This window comes from Neophocaena asiaeorientalis, unplaced genomic scaffold (assembly GCF_003031525.2).
Source record: "Neophocaena asiaeorientalis asiaeorientalis breed wild unplaced genomic scaffold, Neophocaena_asiaeorientalis_V1.1 scaffold548, whole genome shotgun sequence".
NCBI lineage: Eukaryota > Metazoa > Chordata > Mammalia > Artiodactyla > Phocoenidae > Neophocaena > Neophocaena asiaeorientalis.
In genome coordinates, this window is record NW_020172009.1 from 857,562 (window position 1) to 883,040 (window position 25,479).

Below are 25,479 nucleotides of genomic sequence, written 5' to 3' on the forward strand. Positions count from 1 at the left end.
GGAGCACAGTCTCCGGATGCGCAGGCTCAGCGGCCATGGCTCACGGGCCCAGCCGCTCCGCGGCATGTGGGATCTTCCCGGACCAGGCACGAACCCGTGTCCCCCGCATCGGCAGGCGGACTCTCAACCACTGCGCCACCAGGGAAGCCCAGGCACATATTTTTAATCACCCTTCCTGAGTGATTAGCTTTGTTTGGGAAATACTGATTCAGGTGATATTCTTAGGAGCATTCCTTACCCAATACACCACCCATCCATTCTCTCCACAAGTGTATTTTCTGGGGTGTTGCCCATGCTTTTTTCTGTTACTAAACACAAGTCCGTGTGCCAGATGCACAATGAGGCTAAACAAACTGAAATGTCGGAGTTTGGAGCACAGAAAGGTTTATTGCAGGGCCATGCAAGGAAAATGGGTGACTCAGGCTCAAAAACCACCGAACTCCTGACGGCTTTCAGGGACAAATTTTTACAGGCAAAATTTGGGTTGAGGGCTGTAGAGTGTGTGACTTTTTTCTGATTGGCTTGGTGGTGAGGTAACGGGAGAGTTTGTTCTTACTTAGTTGAGGCATGCATCGTTAAGGTGCCTGGGCTCTTCGCTGTGGAGTGCAGGTTTCTCTAGTTGTGGCATGCGGGTTTCTTCTCTCTCTAGTTGTGGTGCGCGGGCTCCAGGGCACATGGGCTCTGTAGTTTGCATCATGTGGGCTCTCTCACTGAGGCGTACAAGCTCAATAGTTGTGGCTCTCGGGCTTAGTTGCCCTGCAGCATGTGGGATCTCAGTTCCCCGACCAGGGATCCAACTGTGTCCCCCTGCACTGAAAGGTGGAGTCTTTACCACTGGACCACCAGGGAAGTCCCAGTTCCAGGAATCTTGTGCTCAGCCTGAAGTTATCATCTTCCACCTGGGCAGAGGGGCCTTAGTTCCTGCAGAAGAACTCAAAGATATTGTTATGTATCTTCCTTCAGGAAGAACTAAGACCCTGCCCCAAGGCTGCACTATTGTTTCTTGACTTCTCCTTTATTTCTGCATTCCCTCCCTTCCCTGACTAGCAACTGAGTTCCCCTTTGGAACTCAAGGAAGGTCAAGGAGGCCGAAGTCTTTTTCCAGCAAATAAGAAACGAGACATGGAAAGGATTTGTACCAGAGAGGGGGCCCCACAGAGTCTCACTCCGTTTCATTTCCACCTCCATTCTCAAACCTTTGGGAGAATTGGCAGAAACAAAAAGTTGAAGTTGTGTTCTGGAGGGGTTTGCAGAATTTGTTTGCCAGTAGAAAGACTAGTAGGAGGCCGGGTACTCTCCCTTAGATGACTACATCAGGGCTCTCACCGCTGTCACTATTAATTTGGCCCCCTTCATCATGGGGGCTCTCCTGGGCTTCCCAGGCCTAGGCCTCCATCCATTAGATGCCAGTAGCCCCTCTACCTAGTTGTGAAAAGATCATATGTCTCCTGGGGGCAAAATCTCCTCTATCTTGAGAACAAGCGCTCCAGACACTTCCATGGTGGTAAATTACTCACTGAACATTTACTAAGTATCCAGCATCTGGATCCTGAGGTAAATGACCACAGGAAGATGCCAGCTTGTTCTCTCCTGTGGAAGGCAGTCACAGCCACCTGAAGGGTCTTGTCCACATTCTCACTCTGGTAATCCATTTCCTCTTCCTTTCTTCCTACCCACTATTAGACAGCAAAACCATACAGGATTGTGCATGGATAACTATAGCAACACAGAGACAACACAGTACATGAACACAGTCACATTGTAAAACTTTCCAATAATATATTATCCTTGTTGCTCCCACCCTAGGGGAATCCCTAAGGGGAATGGTTTGTTTTAAATTTAGAATTCTTCCCCGGTGCACTTACATATCTATTTTAACATACAGAAATCAGGCGTTTTGGTTTTTCGTTTTTAACATAAGTGGGAATTCACTGTGTGTTTTGTTAAACTTGATTTTTGTCAGTTAACAATCCCATTAACAACTGGAGACAGGCTCATATCAGTGTAGTTCGACCTTTCTCTTTTAAACTGCTGCATAGTATTGTATACTATGGGCATATTACCGGTTAATCAGTTTGCAAATTGATGAGCAATTACGTTTTCAGTTTTTAAATATCATAACACAGCTGACAGTGCTGTAATGAACACGTAGTACGTGTCTCTTGGTAAAAAGAAAACACATGGCTATCAAGCAAGAAGGGAGATATACACAATTTTAACAGACTGCCAAACAGCCCTACAAAAAGAGCTGTTATCACTTAAAATTCCCTCCAAATGTGATTAAGAATAGCTTTGACCCCCATCACAGGCCACCTGGGTTAAATTACCAATCTGAATTTGAAGTGTTGCCAATCCGCTCTCCTTAGCGTTTCAATTTGTAAAGTCTTGTTGTAAAATGCAAATTTCTTAGTTCACCCTTTAAGAAACTTTTCAGGGGCTCTCCAACGCCCTCAGAATAAAGTCCAAATTCCTTAGCAAGACTAACGTAATCCTGGAGGTTCCTTACTCCAGAAAACCTCTAGCAGCTTCTCTCCTCTGAGCCGAGTTCCCTCCAGTGCCCCCATAGCCCCAAACGCCCGTTCCCCAGTTTTGGGAGCTCCCGGCACGGCGCAGCGGCACTGTTTGTTGAATGGGTGACAGCGGCAGGAACAGCATCTCGGTCATCTCTGACCCCAGCCCCTGGAGCTCAATAAATGCTTATTGAGCAAGGCCAGTGCGGGAGAGGGGCTTGGGGGGCCAGAGGGACGCTCCTACTTTGCTCCTGGAGCCGCACCTCCGACCCCACCAGGCTGCTGCCTGCGCCCCATCGGCCCCAACAGAGAGGCCTCAGGTGCTTCATTTCCAAATTTGCAAAACAACGAGAGTCCCTTCCGCAGGGTCACATGCCTGGAAGGAGAACCTACAGAGGCGGTCTCTGTATTTCCATATAAAATGCTCATGTGATCAACAGAGGGCCCAACAAAACAGTAAGAGTCCTGGACAGGACCAGGCTTATCCCCTAAAGTAATTTGGGAAAGCTTCAGGCTGTCTCATATAATCCTTTTTTTTTTTTAATATAAACTTATTTACTGATTTTTGGCTACGTTGGGTCTTTGTTGCGGTGCGCGGGCTTTAGGCACGTGGGCTCAGTAGTTGTGGAGTGCAGGTTCTAGAGTGCAGGCTCAGTAGTTGTGGTGCACGGGTTTAGTTGCTCCGCGGCATGTGGGATCTTCCCGGACCAAGGCTCGAACCCGTGGCCCTTGCATTAGCCAGGCAGCTTCTTAACCACTGAGCCACCAAGGAAGTCACCATATAGCATTCTGACAATCAACCTTTTAAAGACTGCAACGACCTGAAGAAATAAGCCCTCACAGCCACAGCAACTGGAAATCTGAATGACAATGGTGGTGACGCCCAGGATGCTGCAGGAAGGCCCAAGCCCATCGGAGAATTTACAAACTCCCGTTTCTCGGTGAACACCCACCAGCCAGCCTGCCGCAGCACTTGCCGAGAACAGCAGGGTAGAAATGGTTGTCCTCAAACTCAACGGTTTTCACCTGCGACCTTTTTACAGGCTCTTAGGTAAACAACGGGAGTTACTTTCTCCTCTGGCTTTCGTTGAACAGTTGTTCCACAAGAGTGCTGACTAATGGTGGGAGCCAGCAAGTGCCCTTAGGCGGCCTCATGGAAATAAAAAAGTTGGTATAAGAAAGAAAAACAAAACAAAACAACCAAACAACGGGAAACTGTACCACCTGGCTCCAGTGATACCAAACTGTGAGGAAAAGGCGGGAGAGGGGTCCTCAGGGATCGCACCCAAGAAGTGAAGAAAGAAAAAAGGACAGAAGCCTGAGCCCAGACAGCCTCAGAACCGCCCCAGAGGGCACGGCGTACCCGGGGCTAGGTCTCCTCGGTGCGGTCCAACCTCTGCGTCAATCAGCTCTTTCCCGCGCTGTGATTGGTGGGCTTCCTTGGCCACCCTGGCGCCCACCTCCTAGTTGCTTGGGGTTTACTTCCCCAAAGTACACGGGCCCCACCTTGTGGAGCAACCGCTCCTGCATGGAAAGCGGATCTCCGCCCTGGGGAAGACGTTGTAACGAATGGGAGCACCCTCAAACATTTATTGGCTACCGTGGATATCGGTCAAAGAACTTCCCACCCTCCTTCCGACCGTACCTTTCAGTTATTGGTCTCTCTTAGTGCCAATCCGTTACTAGGGAAACGAGCTCCTCACAGTCTCATAGGCATGAGTCAAAGCCAATCAAGAGCCACGCCTTCATCCTGAGTCAGTACCCAATTGCTGCTCGAAGAGCCCAGGGTGCGCAGTCGGGATTGGCCACCAGACTGCCCGACCTGGCCGCAACAAGTTAGGCTGAATCGCCCTTATATAGCCCGGCGACGGAACACGCGTGTGTGCGGACGCAGTTGCGTGAGGGGTTTTTTGCGTTTTGCGGTGCTGTGGAGCAGAGCCTGTTCCTCTCCCGCTCAGCCGTGCAGGTACGCCGAGGTGTGGGCGGGGCTGGGCGGCCCCGGGACGAGGACGAGCTGGGGCTGTGGTGAGAAGAAGGCGTCCTAACGGCGACCGCGCGAGGCGCGCCTCCCCCCCACCTCCGCCACCGCAACGCGGAGTCCTTCCTCCCCTGGCGGGGTCTCCAGCTTAGCCCAGACCAGAGGAGGCTTTTCTTTGGGTGGGGGACACGAAGGTGCGATGAGAATTTCTCGACTCGGGAAGCAGAAGTGCTGCTTCTAGGTTTTACTAGGAGTAACGCGGGGAGCAGCGAGTTCGTGGATATTGAGTGATGATAATAGCTTAACATTTTTCCAAGCCCTCGCTGTGTGCCAGGCACTGTGCGGAGCAACTTGTGTGTGTCTTCTTTACTCCCGAAATGCCCCGTTGAGGTACGTACGGTGCTTTCCCTCTTTTTACAGCGGACTCGAAGGCCCAGAGGTGGAGTGACACGGTCAAAAGCACACAGACCGTAAGGGGCAGGTATTTGTTTGAACCTAGGCGGTCTGACTCCCAGTCCCCGGACCTGTTTTATTCTTTGTCCCAGCGCCCTGTGCGGCTCTAGGGCATCTTTGCCCCCAGAACGCTAGTCCCTGGGGTCAACATCAGCCTCGGAAGGCCGACTGCAGCGGCATTTGTACTTGGGCCAGTTGAGGGCTTCCAGGGAGACGAGGGTTGGACGTGGGATTATTTCAAAGGAAAAGAAAGGGTTTTTGGGGCTTCTTTTCTACAGATATTCCTACAGGTAGCTGATGGATGTGCTGCCCTAAAAGCTTTTGGGAAAAGCGTAGAGTAAAATGAGTAAGCCCCAATGATCCTGGACAGTGTTCCTCGTCAGATTTGAAACTTAGAGCCTGATGATGGGAAGTTCCCGCCAGCAGGAAGTTAGGCTCTGATATTAGATCTTGAATCTTCTTTCTTCCTTTTTTAATTGGAGCAGGCTTTTGAGAAAGACCCTCGAGAAGACAGTTGAACTTCCTCGATTTATGTAGTTGAAGAAAATGAGGTTGCAGAGCGATGAGTTTCAAATCTGGCCATGACGTACAAGTGAAAATTTGAAATTGGAGTGGAAAGCTTGGTGCCCAGTTACAGTACAAATTTGACCTCTGTGGAGCCTCAGCTAGGTGAATTAGGGGTGATTGAGAGGTGTTGGAAATCTTACCCTTATGGCAGTTGGGAACTTCTGTGGATGAAAGCTTGTCTACATACATTTATTTAGCATTGTGTGTATGTTCTTGTTATATGCAAACGTAGAAGACACCTTCAAAGACTTGAGTGTAAATTTTTCTAGTAGAGTTATATCTGAGATTTTTTTAAAACCAGTTTATTCCTTGACTTAATGAAATAATAAATGTTCCTGTGTTGCAGGTCCGCATCATTACTTTGCATCACAAATGTCTCTACTTGAGCTAAAGCTACATTAAAAGTTTTGGAGCTAGCTCTTCTGAATTAATTTTGATTGGAATGGCTGTCGACCATTTTCCTTTCTCTCTCTTTTTTTTAAAGAAGTTTATCTATTTTGTTTGTGCAGACACTTTTTAGAATTGGTATTTGTATAAGAATTGTTTTTGCTGCTAGAGGGAACACATAATTTACATCTTCGTAAGTAAATTAAAAAGCTGTGAGGAAACAAACATTTGTTTCCATTTACCCGGTAATTTCCATATTTCTTAACAGAAAGTAGCAGTAGATACAGGATCAAAATAGCTTATGGACAGGTTCCAACACCTTTGTTGGTGTTGCCATGAATGACACATAGCTTTAGAGTATAACATTGTTTTCTTTGGAACGTGCCTTCTTGTAGCAATTCCAGTTACCTGCATTTATATACACCAGTTAGCTATTGAATTAACATTTTCAGTTATCAAATGTTAAAACACTAATGATCTACATTTAAACTGTTAATGAGTCCACTGATTATTCCTTGAGGTAAAATATATCAGAATGAAAGTTCATTGTGTATTATTTGAGGGAAATTTTTGTTAGTTTCCCCTTCAGATATTTAAAAAAAATACTGTTCTTGGCTTCAGGCAAATGGTTATCGGTTGGGTAGGAATATGAAACTTGGTATTTCACAGATTGGTAGCCCAGTTGATCGCTTGTGTATTCATTGATCAAGAAGAAATGAATTGAAGCAAATTGATAATACAAAACTTGTCTGCCTGTCTTCAATCCAAGCTAGAGGTTACTTTTGCTGTTAAAATCCTTTGAATCTAAGCTTTTGTATCTCTTCTAACTGGTAGAAAAGTAGGTAGTTCTTTGTTCTTTTATTTAACTCACTTTAGTTTGCTGTTCTCAGCTGACAGTCTGCTAAGGGAACATCAGGAGATTTGGTAATGTTTCTTGGTGACCTACTTCACAGCAGTTTTTGGTAATTTACATTTTTTTTTTAAACTTGTTTCAGTACTTTGCCTAGAAAGTAAAGGGCAGAAGTTTGTTTTAAATTTTTATAGGTTTGTGAATTGTATATGGTTCTTAGGACGGATGGGGCGGTGTTAAAAAATGAAATTCGGTATAAAGCCTGAATGTGTGACCTAAACCAGTTTTTCTTTTTGCCAGTTTTTACTAACATTACCCACTTGATCTTTCAACATTTTGCAGTTAGATTTGTTTCTTAAAATACTTCAAAATTCAAATATGCATTGTATATTCATTTAATTGCACTTTAAGACTTCCTTGGACAAAATTTACTGACTCGAAAGAGGGAGATGATTGTTAAAGTAGGTAGCTAAGAAAAAAAGGCCCCCCCCCCCCCATCAGTTTTTAACACCTAGTGGGACCTTTAGTACAGTACTATCCTTCCAGCCATGGAGTTAAAAAGATTCAGCAACTGTAATCACACTTGTAGTTGGTGATCACGCTGTGGTGAAGAACTAAGTTTGTTTTTAAATCTCAAAAGTCAGCTTTCTGTTTGTTTGTTTATTTATAGTATTCTTGGTCACCCTCTCTGGCTTTGGTTGGGAAAGCTTAATTGCAAGCCTGATGATAAGGTGAAGAGGGTGAAGAGTTAGGAAAAATCTGCACATGAAGAGTGGGAAGGGGGGCTTAACAAAGCAGAAAGTTATTAAAAGTTCTCTTGTAGGCTGTGGCCTTTGTAAATAAAATCAGATCTTTAGATTTTAAGTGATAAGATTTCCACTTCTGCATTCTGGCCAATCTGTTATGTCATATTGCTTGGCTGTTTAGCCTGGGTGCTGTATTTCGGGTATTTAATAAAAAGTAAATATTAGAGATGGTAAGATATGGTTCAGAGGATAAAAAGCTGGCTTCCTAGATGGGACACACTTCAGCTTAGTAGGAATGTCATCCTTGGTGGCTGTTAAGTGGCTTTGTGGCAGCGTCATTGCTTATTTGTATAGCTGTTTATGTATTTTTAAAGTGCATTCACACATCTTAGGTTTTCTCATGTTTTTGCATATAAGACCTGGAGCTCTGTAACCTAAATAGTTGTCTAAACTATTTTGTAAAGCAAGTGGTGTAACTGGTAAGGATATGTGCTAGATATATTTCCTTGTTCAGAAACTTTGAAGGTTTTAGAATTTCCTTATTCAAAAAATCTTCGAAGGTTTTAGAAGGCATCAGTGACACCTACCTGCCTTTCCAGGGTTTTTTGTTTGTTTGTTTGTTTTAACAACTGCGCCTCAAGTATATCCCATGTTTATGGACTATCTTGAGCTTACTCCTAGGGATTCCTGGCATACATCCACCTATGCTTTATGAGATCTAAAGCATAGGAAATTCATGTTTTCAAGGAATTTCATACATGAAGCATTAGTATATAGTTAACAGTATTTTTTCATCTTGGTGAGAAAGGACAGATCGTTGCTTAACTATAAACCTAGCTGACTAGCTTTTAATGCTGGATTGGGGAAGGGATGTTAAAAACCAAGAAAAGTTAGTGAATTAATTTTGTCAGTTCTTGAATTTTTTTCTCCTGAGGAAACATGTTTTTTGAGGTAATTTTGTATTTACAGACAAGTTGCAATGCAGACATGTTTTGTATACCCTTTACCTAACCACTAATGTTAACGTCTCACCTAATCATGGTACATTTTTCAAAAATAAATTGACATTGATAAAGTATTACTAACAAAGGCTTGACCTTATATGGATTTCCTTAGTTTTTCCACTAATGTCCTTTTTTTCTGTTCTAGGATCCAATCCAGGATACCACATTGCAGTTAGTCCTCCTGTCTGCTTGGTTTCTCTTCTCTGACCTGTGACAGTTTCTTGTATTTTCTTTGTCTTTAATGACCTTGACACTTGATCTCAGTTTGGTTATACTTGGTGTTGAGTAGACTGAGGTTATGGATTTTGGGAAGAATACCACAGAGGTGACTTAGCCTTCTTACCACATCACGGGGCACATAATACCATTCCTAGTTGAATTTAACCTTGATCACTTGATTAAAGTGGTGTGTACCAGGTTAGTATTTTTTTCCTTTCCATATTCTTTTTATGAGAAGCTAGTCACTAAGGGAGGAAAATCTTTGAATATATGGACATATATTAAAGCTACCACTGTAGTTACTAAACATTTGGGGGGAGACACTTTGAACTTAGGCAGATATTCTGTTTCTCTAAATTCCCCCCCCCCCCTTAATGTTAGCATTCATTAGTGGATCTTGCCTGCAGCTCTTAATGGTGCTGTTCTCATGGTGATTCTTTATTTCCCTTGTTTCTTCTCCGTCATTTGAAATTCTTAGGTAAGAAAGATTTGTCTCTTCTCCCCATTTTTTTAATTCTTCATTTTCCCATTTTTTAACACTATTTACCCATTAATTTTTAAATTTTTAGTTACATCAGTATGGGCTCATGGATATTCTTTGGGGTTGTAATCCAGTGTTCTCCTAACTTATTTTTGGTTTTTTACTTATTACTTTATTTTTTGAATTGTTCCAGTTTTGACTCTTGTGTTCTTTTGATGTTCCCGTATTTTTTTTTTTTTTTTTAAGCATTTTCTTTCTTTATCAGGTACTTCAGGCTCATGTTGTATTTTGCCTGTCCTGTGTCTCCAAGAAGTTGTCAGAGAGAATTTTGCAGGAGGGTGACAGGTGGTAAATGTCAAGAGTTTGGAAAGTAGATTGAACTGTGGTAGATGTAGTGATAGTTAATGCTGCTCTTGCTCTGAGCAAAAGCGGCTTGGTTTCTGTAGTTTTTTCTCCGGTCTGGGAAAGCATTTTTATTTCTCATAACTAAGCCAAATTTCAAACGTTTGAATACATAGCATAACTTTGCAACAAAACTTGCAACATATTCATGTTAGTACACAGAAACCCTCGCTGTTTATTTTTCCGTAGCGTTTCAGATAGGTTATTACAAAAGAGTAAAAAGATCCCTTAAATGTCATTGTACTCAGAATTGACAGTTAACATTTTGAGTCACTCTTTTAAATTTCCTTTTTTTTCCTGTACAGGTTCCCGTTCTGCTCTCTTCCCCTGAGATGACCTTTTGTCTTTCCAAGCTATTATATTGGTGGGTTAAAAAACAGCTTTATTGAGGTATAATTGACATACAATAAATTGCATATATTTCAAGTGTAGAATCTGATAGCTTTTGGCATTGTTTATACCTATGAAACCACCGCAATCAAGATAGTGAAAATAGCTATCATCCCCAAAAGTTTTCTCATGCTCCTTTGCATTCCCTCTTTCCTATCCACTCTCCCTCCTCTTCTGCCCCCAGGGATCCCTTATCTGCTTTCTGTCACTGAAGATCAGTTTATACTTCCTAGAATTTTTATGTAAATGGAATCATACAATATGTGCTTTTTAAAAAAAAATTGCTGAGTAATACTGTATGTTCTGTCCTGTAAATATACCACAATTTGTTTATCCATTCACCTGTTGATGGACATTGGTTTGTTTCCAGCCTTTAGCTATTACAAATAAAACTTCTTAAGAAACCGCCTAACTTGTACAACGTGGTTGTACCATTTTACATTCCTGCCAGCAATGTTTGAGGGTTCCATTTCCTCGATGTCCTGGCCAACGCTTTACTATCAGCCTTTTAAGTTGTCATTCTGACAGGTGTGTAGTGGTACTTTACTGTGGTTTTAATTTGCATTTCTATAATTACTAATGGTGTTGATGTTCACCATTTTTCATGTGCTTATTTGACATTCGAATAATTTCTTTGATGAATTGTCTCTTCAGATTTTTCGCTCATATTTTTTTAGTTGTTTTTCAGTTTTGAGACTTCTTTAATGTATTCTGTATACAAGTTGCTTTGCAAATAGTTACCTCAGGCTGCTTTGCCTTTTCATCCTCTTGATAGTGTCTTTGCAAAGTGAAAGTTTTTATTTATTCTTTTATTTTGGCTATGCCGTGCGGCATACGAGATCCTACTTCCCTGACCAGGGATCAAACCTACATCCCTTGCAGTAGAAGTGCGGAGTCTTAACCACTGGACCGCTAGGGAAGTCCCTGGAAGGTTTTAATTTTGATGGAGTTCACATTATCAATCTCTGCTCTTATAGATCACGTTTTTAGTGTTGTGTCCAAAAATGACTCACTGTCATTCAGATTTTCTTTAGAAGTTTTATAGTTTTAGGTAAAACCTAAAACTATTAAGTAAATTTTAATATTCTGAGTCTTGAATTGAGGTTCTCTTTTTTTCTGTATATGGATGTGCAGTTGTTCCAGCACCATTTGTTGAAAAAAGTATCCTTTTTCTACTGAATTGTCTGCACTTTTGGAAAGCAGTTGTCCATTTATGTGTGAATATATTTCTTTATTCTGTTTCATGGATCTATTTGTCTGTTTTTACATCCAGGCTGTTTTAAAAATAAATTTACCAATGTATCTATGAACAATACTGCTATTGTTTTGTGTATACTAAAAACAAACATTTCAAGGCTATCCTACAGTACTTATTTGGCAAGTGACTTTTTGTTTTCTTTAAATCCAAGCTGATTTATTTATCTTTTAAAAATTTATTTATTTATTTTTGACTGTGCAGGGTCTTCACTGCTGTGTGCAGGCTTTCTCTAGTTGCAGAGAGAGGGGCTACTCTTTGTTGAGGTGCGCGGGCTTCTCATTGCGGTGGCTTCCCTTGTTGTGGAGCACGGTCTCTAGGCGTGCAGGCTTCGGCAGCTGTGGCGCACGGGCTTAGTTGCTCTGTGGCATGTGGGATCTTCCCGGACCAGGCTTGAACCCGTGTCTTCTGCATTGGCAGGAGGATTCTTAACCACTGCGCCACCAGGCAAGCCCAACTTATTTTGTTTCTGAGATCTAGTTCATGCTGACTTTATGACTGCTATAAATAAGGTGACTTTATATCTCGGTTTCCCAGGAACACTCCTAATTCACTCCAGTTAAGCTGGCGTAATTATTAATTGTATCACTTTTTAATCTTTTTTAAGTGCCCATATGATAATCTTACATACAGCCCGCTCCATGATGTGAATAAACTGCAACTTAATCCATTACCCCTTTGATGGATATGTGAATTGTTACCTGTCTTATGTTTCAGAAATAGGGTGGCATTTACTTTCTCTGTTTATATCTTGTGTAAATGGGTGAGTTTCTCTTGTTTATATATCAATCTACAAGAGAATTGCTGGATTCATCAGATTGGTTTTAATTTTGTTAGACAACTGCAGAGTTGTTCTCCACCGTGGTTGTACCAGTTGACACTCAGCAGTTTTGCAGGTTCTTTTTTCATTACTTCCTTTCCAGTGTTTGATATTGAGTGATATTTTAATACTTTGGAGGATCTCCTGTGAGAAGTGATAAGTTTTAATATGCATTTTACTAGTTACTTACTTTATCTTTTGTTGTTGCCCGTTGACTTTCCTGAGAGTTGCCTGTTCCATTTCTTTGCTTGTTTTTCTCTCAGGTGTTCTTTGTTTTAATGATCTGTGTGGGAGTTCTGTATCCATTCTGCATATTAATCTCTTAGAGTATGATGCTGTGCTTTTTCTTAATTTACAGTGGGCACTTAACAGATCCTGAGTTATTAAGACATTTTGCTATTTTGCTATTATTAGAAAGAGTAAGCTCAACTATTTAAAAATTCAGGTGGATTATAGTTGGTCTTAATGCTTTCCTGTTCTTGGAACATAAATTCTCACAGCTCTATTAGACTCAGTTAAAAGAAGCACCTTTAACATTTCTCTGAATTTCAGCAAAATTGATGTGGAATTTCTTTAAAGTTGCCATGCAGTCTAGTTAAATTGGGCTAAGTGAGTATTTTGAAAGTTAGGGAAGTATTGACTATTTCACAGATCAGGGTCAACTAGTAAAAACAAATCAGTGATTATGTTAGTACATGAGGTATTGACATTTCCGTGTGTGTTTTTTTTAGAATAGCACTCATTGATGTTGCATGCTTTACAAATAAGGTAAGAAAAGTATAAAAATTATATTCTTCACTCCTTGTAGGTAACTAATATCAACTCTGTTGCCTCAAACTTTTTTTTTCCTGTTTTGTAGACTACCTTAGTCATACTTTTATTGTTTGCTTTGATGGACCCTAAGGCCAACACGAAGTGATGCTATTAGAAAAATTATACTGTTAGAAGCCAGAAGCGAATCTTTCCTAAAACTAGAAAACTTATCAGAAAATATTCTGATATAATCCTTTAAAAAAGCAAAGTACATAGATATCATAAGACAGATTTAGAGATGAAGCCAAGAGCTTTTTAGGAGGTTGCTCCACTCTAAGACCTTAACCCTGAAAGTTGGGAGAAAGTAACCAGATAGAAACTTCCTGCTTCATGAAAAAGTTTAAATTGGACCATCTATACTTGCTGCTAGTAAATACAGGGAGATGTTCTGTGGTCCTCAGATCTGGTAAAGTATCCCACTTGGACTAATTAAAATCACACAGTGTGGAGTTAGTTTATGGAATTGTGAACTTAAAGGGATTTTTTTTTTTAGTTTTTTTTTTCCTTTTAAATTTATTTATTTATTTTTGGCTGCTTTGGGCCTTCATTGCTGCACGTGGGCTTTCTCTAGTTGGCGGCGAGCGGGGGCTACTCTTCCTTGTGGTGCGTGGGATTCTCATTGCTTTGGCTTCTCATTGCAGAGCACAGGGCTCTAGGTGCGTGGGCATCAGTAGCTGTGGCTCGCGGACCCTAGAGTGCAGGCTCAGTAGTTGTGACCCACGGGCTTAGTTGCTCTGCGGCATGTGGGATCTTCCCGAACCAGGGCTCGAACCTGTGTCCCCTGCATTGGCAGGCGGATTCTTAACCACTGCGCAACCAGGAAAGTCCCTTACAGGGATTTTTAAAGATCATTTTGTTTTAAGAGCTAGAATATGTAAGATAACAGGTCATAAATTATTGGATGTTGGTACCCTTTGTTGCGTTTTTCTTTTTCTTTTATTCTGAAAGTAATTCATGTTCATCCCAGGACATTCCAGCAATTCAGAGGTCTATGAATTTTATTCTTTTTAACATGTACATAGTATTCCATTAAAATGTTTTATATATATTATATGGAACAAAATATAATTTTCTGTAACACAGGTAATGAAACGGTGAATACTTTTTAAACCTTATGTTGTATGTATTTACACCTTGTGTTTTTTATATAGTACTTTTTGTATGGTTTATTTCATAATATAAACACCCTCTCCCCCCCCCAAAAAAAAAGGAGTGGTTAGTATTCTCAGTTTTTAGGTTGCTAATGTGAGATAAACATTTTGACTCGTATTTTCTTGTAGTTTTTCCTCAGGGGCAATATTCTTTATGACTCTGATGGATAAAAATTGTTTTAGAAATACTTCAGTTCAGCAAACTTATTTTCCTAGCCTAAGAATAAAATAAAATTTTAGCAGTGTTTAACAGAAAAGTAAAACTTAATGCTTTATTTATGTTTTTCTAAAGAGCAGAAATTTTTATATCTAACATAGCATAAACGTACCTAAAATTATTGTAGCTTCGTGATGCATGTTTTAAAAGTTAAGATATTAAGATGTGCACGTCATTTGGTTTTACAGTTTAATTGGGCCAGTTACATTCTGTGGGCACACAGGTGACTCTGTGGCATTCATGAGTAGACCACTGCAGTCATCAAGTCAACCTAGAAGTTCACTAAAAAGTAGTTTTACATTAAGTGCTTGGGCTTCCGTAGTCCAAGGTACTCTAGAAATTCCTTTTTTTTTTTTTTTTCTCTGCGGTACGCAGACCTTTCACTATCGTGGCCTCTCCCGCTGCACAGGCTCCGGACGCGCAGGCCCAGCGGCCATGGCCCGTGGGCCCAGCCGCGGAGGCCCCGCGACACGCGGGATCCTCCCGGACCGGGACATGAACCCGCACCCCCTGCATCGGCAGGCGGACTCCCAACCACTGTGCCACCAGGGAAGCCCTAGAAAAATTCTTATTCTCTCAGGAGATAATCCTCTTTTTACTTTGCTAGCAAAATAGTTAAATAGTCTTCTGGGTGACAGAAAATGGTGGGATGTAGAAATGTTTTCTTTGACTATAGTTAATGGTTATGATAGTAAAAGTAACAGCTAACATTCATTGCTTACTACCAGACAGTTAATTCTTGCAGTTATGATTTTAAATTTAAAGATTAAAGAACTGAGGGCACCAGAGAGATTGTTACTAGCTCAGGAGCACAACTAGTGGTAGAATTTTGCCCAGTGAGAATTGGTCAGAGAAAATTTGAAGGTTTCCTTTTGTTGCATCTCAAATACTCATTTACTGTTTTAAAATAGAGCACTCAGTTTCAGAGTTCATTTGTTACATATTGCTGGTCTTAGATTTACCAGTTCAGTTAGAACTGGTAAAGTGAAGGTAGTGTTTACTATCTTTGCTTCCTTAAGTATTTCTAAGTGGCCAAGTTTTTCTTTACTTCTTGAGGTCAAGAACTGTTCTGTTCTTCCCCTTTCCCTAAACTAGGACTTTTTCAGTATTTCTTGAAAAAATTTTTAAGGGGAGGTATAATTTTTAAAACGTATTTTTCTTGTCCCCTTTGTAGAGTACAATTTTGGCATATTATGACATTCAGAATATTACAAACTTGGGTATAAAATTAATGGAAAGTAAACTTTAGTGGAAGTGAGTGATTTCCTCCTTCCGCCTGTATTCTTCCTAGGTCCTGTTTCTTTCACCACTGATCTTTCTAGACCACAATGATTTAATTTTATATCATTTTTTAGGAATATTACTTTTGAGTGATTTGTAATATATACCCCAAAAGGTTTATCCTGTAGATCTGACAGCAGTGTTGCAAGGGAGTGATCTCCAAATTGGAATTACTTGGAACATTTAATGAACTTACTTTGTCTTGGGAGAGTGGCATGTATCTTTTAGGAAGTCTTCCAGTCTTCACATCAGCATGGGGAAGGGGGAATTGCTGTTGATAATTAAAATAATAAGACTATCTAGTTTGTCTCTTATTTCTGATTTTGGTACATGCTTCATAGTCCAACCAATAATGTATCCGTTGGCATATGCTGTTATATAAGGAACAGCCAGAATCCATAGTATTATAAATTTGTAAAACCTCTTCTAAAAGGACACAGTGTTTCAGGAGTACTTAATAAATGAGGGAGGATCTCATGTATTTTTAGCATGTATTTTCATTGGTATGCATAGTTTCTAATTGTCATAGTGGATCAGTAACTGGTAAAACATCAGCTTTTCTGAGATGATGCCATTTGATTTTGTTTACTTTCATTATTTTAGATTTGACAGAATTGAGAGTTCTAATGAATGAGGGTGAGATTAAAGACTTTATTCTCAGGAGGGTATGATGTTAGTTTACATATTTCTCATAGCTTCTGTTTTATGTTTGGACCAGAAATAAAGGTGGAGATTTCAGGGTGGTGATTTACCAAATAAAATTTTTCTAATGAGAATTGATTGAGTCTATTTGTATAGACTAAATCTTTTGGGCTCAAATTGCCAAAATTTTCTGCATTTTCTTTTTTACTGGGAATGGTGATCAAATAGACAAGGTTATTCCCAAAACTTTCAGTGTATGGTCTTAGATTACTGAAGAACTTCCCTAAACATTTTGTAGTCACTGGTGCTATTGGGTGGTTCAGTACTCTTAATTATTCTAAGACATTTTATGATGTCTTCAGGATTTTTTTTTAATGTGGAAGCATTTTTATTTAGATTTTTTGAGGCATAATTTACAAACCACAAAATTATAGAATTTAAGGGTTCAGTTTGAAAAGTTTTTTAGTTGTATACAGATAGCCATCACCCAAATGCATACAGTCCTCTCACCCCAGCCAGTTCCCCTCCAGTCCTTCCCAGTCTGTTCCCTGTCAGGCAGCTTCTGTTTTTTAAGCATGGTAGCTTAGTTTTCTCTTTGGCCTTTTCTTAATCATTGAAAAAAAAAAATGTATCTATGGTCATAATCTGAATTCTGGACAACCTGATAGTTCAGTCTGACAAATGGATGATCAGAAGTCTGTTTTGCTTGTATAAAATTCTAATCTCCACTTGTGTTGAGAATGATGAATGAAAGAAAGCTTTTTATTCCTGAGTGTGTCAGATACTCTTAAGTTTTAGGGCTAGAAAGTTGCATAAGAAATTGTCTCTACTCGTAAGAAACTTTATGACTTCAAAGAAGCTTGTAGCCTTCTTTCAAAATGTTATTTTTATCTGACCATGACTTACGTAGAATTCTTGACGCTTTTGGCTATTTTAAGAATCAGTCCTTTTTTTTTTTTAAATATTGAAGCAATATAGTTTCTTTTCACTAAAATGCTATGTGTATTTACACACATGGAATATTATTTTTTTCTTTTTTTCTCAATTATTGAGATATAATTGACAGAAAGATTATTTTTAAATACTGCTACCATTTCCCTTGAGCTGATTGGTTGATATTTATTATAGAAGAGCTTAAAGGAGAGACTTGAGCTGGAGTTTCCACCTTAATGGAACCATAGTGTGAATATAAGCCTTGGGAGTGCGCAAGGCTATTTGAGGTAATCCTGGAATAAAGTACCATCTGTTTGGAACATTTTAAAATGCTAATTGAGAACCTAGTTTGCAAAATATTCAGTTATATTAAACTGTTAAACTAATAAAGAAACTCGGTTAATAATACGGATTTCTCTGACAAGCTTCAGAAGTATAACAGTTAAAGAAAAAATTCACAAATGAGGTAAAGATCAATTTACTGTATAAATATGTTAACTTTCTTGGCTTTATGGCAATGACCTGAAGTAAAACACTGATGATAATGGTAATCAAACTAAGTTTTTTGTTTTTAATTTGAATTATCTAGATAATCTCAAAGGGAAAGGAGAAGTTCCAGATGTGGTCTTAAGTTTTTATTTTTCTTACCTTTGATATATAACCTGGAGGATTTTCATCATTTTTCATGGAAAGATTGGATGTGGGAAGCAATATTTGATAAAATATTATTTAGAAATTTATATTATAATGAGACTATTTGACAGTATCAAAGGATGCAGTTAGGTTGATGTTATTAGTCTAGTTTCTTAGATCCTGGTGAAACAAGTAATAAATGGTCTAGGTATTCAAGAATAATGCAGTCATGCACTAGATGAGGATAATCATCTCTATAGATTGCTTGTACAGGAATTGACCAACCAAACTCGATCCATTTTGCCCATTCTTCAGGAAAACTGAAATACAATTTCTCTCATTTTTCCTTTATACTGTAGTTAATTATACGTACCTCTGTTTGCCTTTATGTTTATAAAGTTCGGGATGATTTTATCTCCTCAAATGAAAACTTGGATTATCTCATGCCAAATATTTTTTTGAAAGGGTTTTTAAAAAAATAATAACTGAAAGTAATTGAGAACTTACTGTGTGCCAGGTGCCTTAACACTCCAACATACTTTAAGTCATAATTTTGAGGTGGTAGGGATTATTTTGTTGAGTAAAAACATTATTTGTTAACTTTTTTGCCTATTTTTTTCATTTTAGAATTTTTTTTCATTTTTAAAGATAGTAAAAATTTCTCTGATTTAGTTTGACTAAAAATGTGATAGTATGTGTCTATATTGTCAAATATATATTTATCACCCTTAAACCTAATATTGCCATAGTAATATGTTGTAATATTACAAGTGGAACATGCTTAATTGATTTTATTGGCTTGGGAAAGTTATGATAGGTTGCATGTTGGCAATATGTACCTTTGAAGTTCTTATATTAAGTTTAAGGAAATTGAATATTGGGAATAATGATGAATTAATTCTTCGTAGTGATTTTTTTCCCCCCATAGCATTCATCTGATTACAGTAAATTGGAATATATAAAACCTCACTGGTCTGTGTGGGTTTTGTTTCTTATAGTGTTTATTCCTTTTAAAAACCAAGAATTGCTGAAGTGATCTTGTTGGTCAATGAGTCCGTCTCAGCTAAATGATTCAGTCTTCTCCCCTGACCCTTTCTCCCCTGTACTTGATCTTTCAGGTTGAACATATTTGACTTTTTTTTTCCAGGTTGAATTGACCAAAGCAATGGTTATGGAGAAGCCTAGTCCCCTGCTGGTCGGGCGGGAATTTGTGAGACAGTATTACACACTGTTGAACCAGGCCCCAGACATGCTACACAGGTGAGACCTTTCTTTTCCTGAGCATCATCTAATGCTGTGTTTTAGTGTGTGGGTACTAATCCTTAAGATTCTCTTATTCATCATGCACCTTCTAGGGTTACTGCATAAAAGTGCTTTTTAAGTACCAAAAAGTGATGGTTGTTCAAATTATGTAATAGTAGAATATACAAATATTATTTAAAAATTAGTCTAAGTTACCTATACATTATCAGAAAAGTAATGCTTGATAATGTAAACGTATAATAATTGTGCTTTTGCTTTTGTTTGCCGTTTTGCTGTTTTTGGTGAATCATGAATTATTTAGTAAGAATGTATTGAAGAAGATGCAAGAGTGTTCCTGTAATGACATACTTTTGTGTTGATATGCTAACGATTTTTCTATGTAGGTGCAAATTTTTTTATCAAACTGTGTTTTAGCTTTTTTACTTGATAATCTGTGATCATCTTACAAGGGTAGTACATGTATCACAGTAATTTTGTTACCCATGAGGTTTTATTTTCCAGAGGTGTCGTAACATGTTTTAATCCCCTAATGATGAATATGTAAGTTGCTTCCATTATTTCCTCTTACAAATAGTGCTGCATTATACAAAGCTCTTAAGTTTGTTTATGTAGACTTATTAGAATATTTTTAGAAATTCTAAAATGTGTATTTGTTGGACCAGAACTATTTTTTCTTCTGTGTCTTGCCAGTTTGCATATTGGATACCACATGATTATTAGGTGAAAGAGAATGTTTTTAAATTCATTTTGAGTCCTTGTTCTGAAAATGGAAAGAATCACTTGTGTTTTGTTTTTTTTAAGGCTTTATAATTTCCAAAACACTTTTACCTTTTTCTTCTTGATCTTTATAAAAACGTCTTAGTAAGGCATTGTAGGATAGTTAACTTCATTTTACAGATAAAGACACTAAGGGGTTAAAAATTTGTTGGTACTCACACACCTATTAAGTGATAGAACAAGTCCTAAACCTTTCTTTCCCCCTCTTTTGTTGTTCTTTTTGTCAATTGTATTCTGTGCCTTTAGAAGTTACATACATTTGGAATTTAAAGTGGAGCAGGAGTTGAAACAAACTAACCAAATACATTTCTTGTCAATATTGTTATTTGCTGGTTCTAACACATCTGTTTTTCACATTTCATCTCTGAGGTACATTTTAGATACAATGAAAAGTGGATTAGCCAGCAGTGAACTGATTCTGGCTGATGTGCAGCCTTTTAATAACTTTGAAAGTTGAAAGGTACTTTTGAGATCCTTAAGGCCCCAGATCTGTCCCTTTTTTGGAGGAAAAACAATCAGTATGTAGAATGACATGTACGGGCTTATTTGTGAAAAATTGTTAATTTGGAGTACAAGTGTCAGGAAATCCTAAAAGTGATTATCCCCAAGTTAGGGTATTTTCTCTGTGTCTGTGTGTGTGTTGGGATAGGGTGTTGTTGGCACTTCCCTAATTCAGTATTGTTGTAATGAAAACAAGACAATTTTGAGGATATAGGTGAATTAAAGCTATGAAGATTTAAGTCTGAAGCTCTTAATGCATCAGCAAAAATTGTTAAAACTACTCCTAAAACCCATCTGCCTGAGTTACTGGGTTTTTAATGGGAACTCATCACATGCATTCTCAGATATAAAAGGACTCTCTAAGTCGGTAGAGAGTATAGATGTCCTCTTGTATTTCAGGACTACCTGTGGTCTCCTTGAGTGAAAACAGGAACTTTTATTTTAAGGTGCCTTCCTGACGTGAACTACAAGATCCTTCCCAACATGATCATCCTTTCCTGAGACCTGAAACTTGTGACTCATAAAAATTCCTTGACCAGATTCATTCCCATTCAGCAAATGTTGTGACATGTAGGTGATGCATATATTATGATTGCATACAAAGATGAAAAAGAAAATACATTCCTGCCTCCAAGAATGTACTAGTCAGACAGATGGGTTCAAACATGAACAGTAAATACCTGGTCTTAGGATACTTGAAGATGACAAGTATCTTTCTATTTTACAGATTTTATGGAAAGAACTCTTCTTATGTCCATGGGGGATTGGATTCGAATGGAAAGCCAGCAGATGCAGTCTATGGACAGAAAGTAAGTAAAACAAGCTTCGTGTAGGCTGTTGAGCAGCTAGAAAATAACCCATAGAATTGAGGTGGATACATGCTTGATACGTTTGTTGATATTTAAAGATGAAATTTCTCAACTTCTGTTTAGAAATTTAGGTATTCAGTAACTACTTGGTTTATATGATGATCATTGAAAAGCTTATAATGTCACTTTTGTTCATTTTGTATGATATATTCTGAAGTTCTTTTATGTTAGAAGATGATAGGTTTTAGCATGGGGATCATCTATTGTAAACATTTTAGTTATGTTAATTAAGGACAATAATTTTAATAATTAAGGTTAAGGTGTCATTGGGAATATACTATATTAAGACAAATTACAGTGGGGTCTGTGTAGTTTGTAATTTAAATGTGCACGGTAAATGCTCTATCTTTGTTGTGTTAGAAAGTTTTTTGTTGTTCTTCGAGATTCTGCATTCTCTTTCTTCGATTCCTTAGGAAATCCATAGGAAAGTGATGTCACAAAATTTCACCAATTGCCACACTAAGATCCGTCATGTCGATGCTCATGCCACCCTGAATGATGGTGTGGTGGTCCAGGTGATGGGCTTGCTCTCTAATAACAACCAGGCTTTGAGGAGATTCATGCAGACCTTTGTCCTTGCTCCTGAGGTATGAAAAAAAATAACAATGAAAGGTTGTACATGTTTTTTTAAAAACTGTTCATTTTGAAGTTTTAAATATACAGAAAAGTTGAAATAATAGTGCAGAAGTACTCTTTCATATATCTTACCTAGAGCCACATTTGTCCACACATTTATAATTCTTTTTCTATTTACTTATCATTTTTAATTCTAAACTATTTTAAAAGTAAATTGGAGGACTTCTCTGGTGGCACAGCAGTTAAGAATCCACCTGCCAATGCAGGGAACACGGCTTCGATCCCTGGTCTGGGAAGATCCCACATGCTGCGGAGCAACTAAGCCCGTGCGCCACAACTACTGAGCCTGCACTCTAGAGCCCGCGAGCCACAAGTACTGAGCACATGTGCCACAGCTACTGAAGTGTGCACGCCTAGAGCCCGTGCTCCGCAACAAGAGAAGGCACCTCAGTGAGAAGCCCGCACACCACCACAAAGAGTAGTCCCCACTCACCGCAACTAGAGAAAGCCTGTGTGCAGCAACGAAGACCCAGCGCAGCCAAGATTAGATAAATAAATAAAATTAAAAAAAAAAAAGTAAATTGGAGATATTATGCCCAGTCATCCTCCAGTACTTAAGTGAGCACTTCTTTTTTTTTTTTTTTTTTTTGTGGTACGCGGGTCTCTCACTGTTGTGGCCTCTCCCGTTGTGGAGCACAGGCTCCGGACACGCAGGCTCAGCGGCCATGGCTCACGGGCCCAGCCGCTCCGCGGCATGTGGGATCTTCCCGGACCGGGACACGAGCCCATGTCCCCTGCATCGGCAGGCGGACTCTCAACCGCTGCGCCACCAGGGAAGCCCATGAGCACTTATTAAGAATAAGGACTTCTCTTCCATAACCATAGTACAGTTATCAAATTAGAGTATTTGTAATACATCTATAGTCCATATTTAAATTTTGGTCGTTGTCCCAGTAATACAAAGAATAGTAATTTTTTTTTCCTTGTCCAAGATTCAGTTCAGCATTATACATTGCATATAGCTGTCATGTCTCTTTAGGCTCCTTTAATCAGCTATAATTCATTAATCTTTTGTTTTTCAAGACGTTGACATTTTTAAAGAGGACAATCAAATTACCGTGTAGAATGCATCAGTTTGAATTGTCTGATATTTCCTTATAATTAGTTTTAGGTTATACATGTCTTTCAGTGCCTCACATTAGGTAGCACTTGATGTCATTTAGGCCCATTATTAGAATTACTTAGTTAAGGTGATGGTCACCAGGTTTTGCCACTGTAAAGTTAGTGCTTTTACTTTTCTCATTAGTAAGTAAATTGTGGGTGCTTCTTTGAGACTGTGCGTATACTTTGTTCTTCATCAAACTTTTAGACGCTAGTTCTAGCATTCATTGATTCTTGCCAGAATCAGTTGCTACTCTGATGGCTACAAATAGTGATCATCTAATTCTTTATTTATTAGTTGGCATTCTACTGTAAAGAACTTTGCCTTTTCTTCTATCTGTCATGGGGTCTTTATTTAATGGATTTAGTTAATTTTTTATTAATTTCCGAAGTGTCCTAGGATCTGCTAAGTGTGAACCCCTTCAAGCGGGTTTCTGTTTTTTTGTTTGTTTTGGGGTTTTTTTTGCGGCGGGGGGGGGCAGTTTGTGGCACAGATGTTTCAGGTTCACCTTGCACTCGCCCTGCTCCAGACACGACCCCAGTTCTGGAGTTAGCTGTTACTTCAAGGAGCCCTGTTTTTTTTTTTAGTTATCATGCTTCTCATGAAAAGACTACAGGCTTATGTTGATTAATTGCATTTGTACTGCCTTCTCGACTGGTCCAGAATGAACAGAGTAAGGAATCCTATCTTTGTGAGCGTGTGGAAGGGGCTCCAAGAGGACCTGCTGACTAAAAGTTTTCTCTAGCATTACTTGTCAGACACTTTTCTGTTGAAGGGTAGTGAATCTAAAATCCCTGTCATTTTATTGTTTGAATATAAAATAACTCAGTTGTCTATTTGAAAAATTACATGAAGTCGTTTTAGTCATGATTTTTAGAGGAAGGCTTAGATTATCTATAGTGTTAAAATTGTTGATGGACTTCTAAATATTCAAGGAATCATGGGATGATTATTAATTATTCTAAATTTAGTTCTTTTTTGCCTTTAAAGAGGAAGATCTTAACATTACCATAGTATAATGGATTGTTACATAAACTGTCTCATTTAATATTCAAAGCTCTAAAGTATAAGTTGGTATCCTTCATTTTGCAGATGAAGAAACAGCCTTAGAAATTGAATGACTAGTAAATGACATAGTTGGATTTCAGTGTAGTTGTGTCTTATACCTAGGGTAGGCAAACCTTTTTAGCTACACGTTTGAGTGCTTGTGTCAATATTCTTGGATAGAGATTTAGCGAATTTAAAAATATCTGTTGCAATTGGTAATATGTATTTATTGTTCAAGAAATGATTTAAAGTCTGGGCTTTGGCATCTTAGAGTTTGTCAGTTTTGGATATTCACCTGGTGGTATTTTAAGCACACAGTATGTAATGTAAAGCAGGGATCCTTTCAGCCTTGACCTTATTGGCATTTGGGACTGGGTGACTGCTTGCTGTGGGGCTGTCCTGTGCAGCATAGGGTGTCTGGCAGCGTCCCTGCCATCTCCTCAGTAGTTGTCAGCTCTCCTCCCTCACGGGAAACCTGAAATGTCTCCCAAAGTTGCCAAATGTCTCCTGGGGTGGGCACTATTGCCTTTAGTTGAGAACGATGGTGTAGGGTGATGTGGAATTTTAAAAGTTTGCTGAATAAATGAAAACTTTCTGTTGGCATTGCAGGGCTCTGTTGCAAATAAGTTCTATGTTCATAATGATATCTTCAGATACCAAGATGAGGTCTTTGGTGGCTTTGTCACTGAGCCTCAGGAAGGTAAGTTACTTGTCTAAATTTTTTTGGATGGCATCAGATTGACCTGAAGAGAGTGTAGGTTTCTTGAATGTTTTCATAATTCTCTGTATCTTTCATTAGTAACTTTTGTCAAGGCATAAGAAGGGTTGGAGATTTTAACCTACTTGAGGCTGATAGGTTAGTCTACTTCACTGATATTGGTAGAAGACATCAAACTCCTAAATCAGAAGTAGACAGGTTATTATAGCAACAATAGTAGCATCTTAGCCGTAGTTTCCGTAGGACACTGCAGAAGTTTAGATGATACCTGCAGTGCAGTGGGGTGCATTACTAGAGTGGAACCTAAGTTTCGGCAACCAAAACCTTATAATGGGGCAGCAAACATGCCTGCCCGTTGCTCTGGAGAGAGACGCTGTTTTCCGAGAGTGTTGCTGTATAAATATTCTTAAAAGGTAGTCTGGAACAAAGATTAGCCATTGCCTCACTTGTAAGATATGCAGAAACACAGCTACCCATGGAGAATTGTCTCTGAATGCTAAGAGTAATTAGTATTTTAGTGTTTTCTGTATGACTCAGAATTCTAAGTGCTTTGTATTTATTGTATAATACAACAGCCTTACAGATAAGTATTTTAGGAACTATTGTTCCCTTTTAATAAATTAGGGCACTGAAATGCACAGAGGTCATTTGCCTGATGTCATATAGCTAGTTAGGTGGTAGAACCTTCGTTGGATTACTGGCAATATGACCTCAGACTCCATGCTTGTAACCCAGACATTACGATGGCCTTAAATCTGTCCTTAAAGCCTACGTCATGATTTTACCCAATTTTCTTTATCTTTTTATGTATCTGTACTGTTCTTATTTCACTGC

General features: G+C 39.0%; 1 protein-coding gene and 1 long non-coding RNA gene across 4 annotated transcripts in view; one reads left to right on the forward strand and one right to left on the reverse strand.

Annotated features, from left to right (window-relative positions):
* Positions 1–361: 361 nt before the first annotated feature.
* Positions 362–3,986, reverse strand: LOC112402701 (uncharacterized). The gene is made up of 2 exons (XR_003003755.1): positions 3,464–3,986; positions 362–1,716 (listed from the first exon to the last, which is right to left on the reverse strand). It is a non-coding gene; the product is annotated as an uncharacterized LOC112402701 (long non-coding RNA).
* A 392-nt stretch (positions 3,987–4,378) lies between these two features.
* G3BP1 (G3BP stress granule assembly factor 1) overlaps positions 4,379–25,479 on the forward strand; it is a 30,747-nt gene continuing 9,646 nt past the window's right edge. The window contains exons 1-6 of one of the 3 annotated variants that reach the window (XM_024749800.1): positions 4,383–4,476; positions 12,794–12,830; positions 18,880–18,992; positions 21,001–21,082; positions 21,556–21,729; positions 24,537–24,627. In XM_024749800.1, the coding sequence (XP_024605568.1) occupies positions 18,898–18,992; positions 21,001–21,082; positions 21,556–21,729; positions 24,537–24,627 (442 nt within the window). In that variant the 5' untranslated portion in view covers positions 4,383–4,476; positions 12,794–12,830; positions 18,880–18,897. Of the gene's footprint in view, positions 4,477–4,754; positions 4,879–12,793; positions 12,831–18,879; positions 18,993–21,000; positions 21,083–21,555; positions 21,730–24,536; positions 24,628–25,479 lie in introns of those variants that run through there. The other 2 variants (XM_024749790.1, XM_024749809.1) reach the window with 2 other exon arrangements.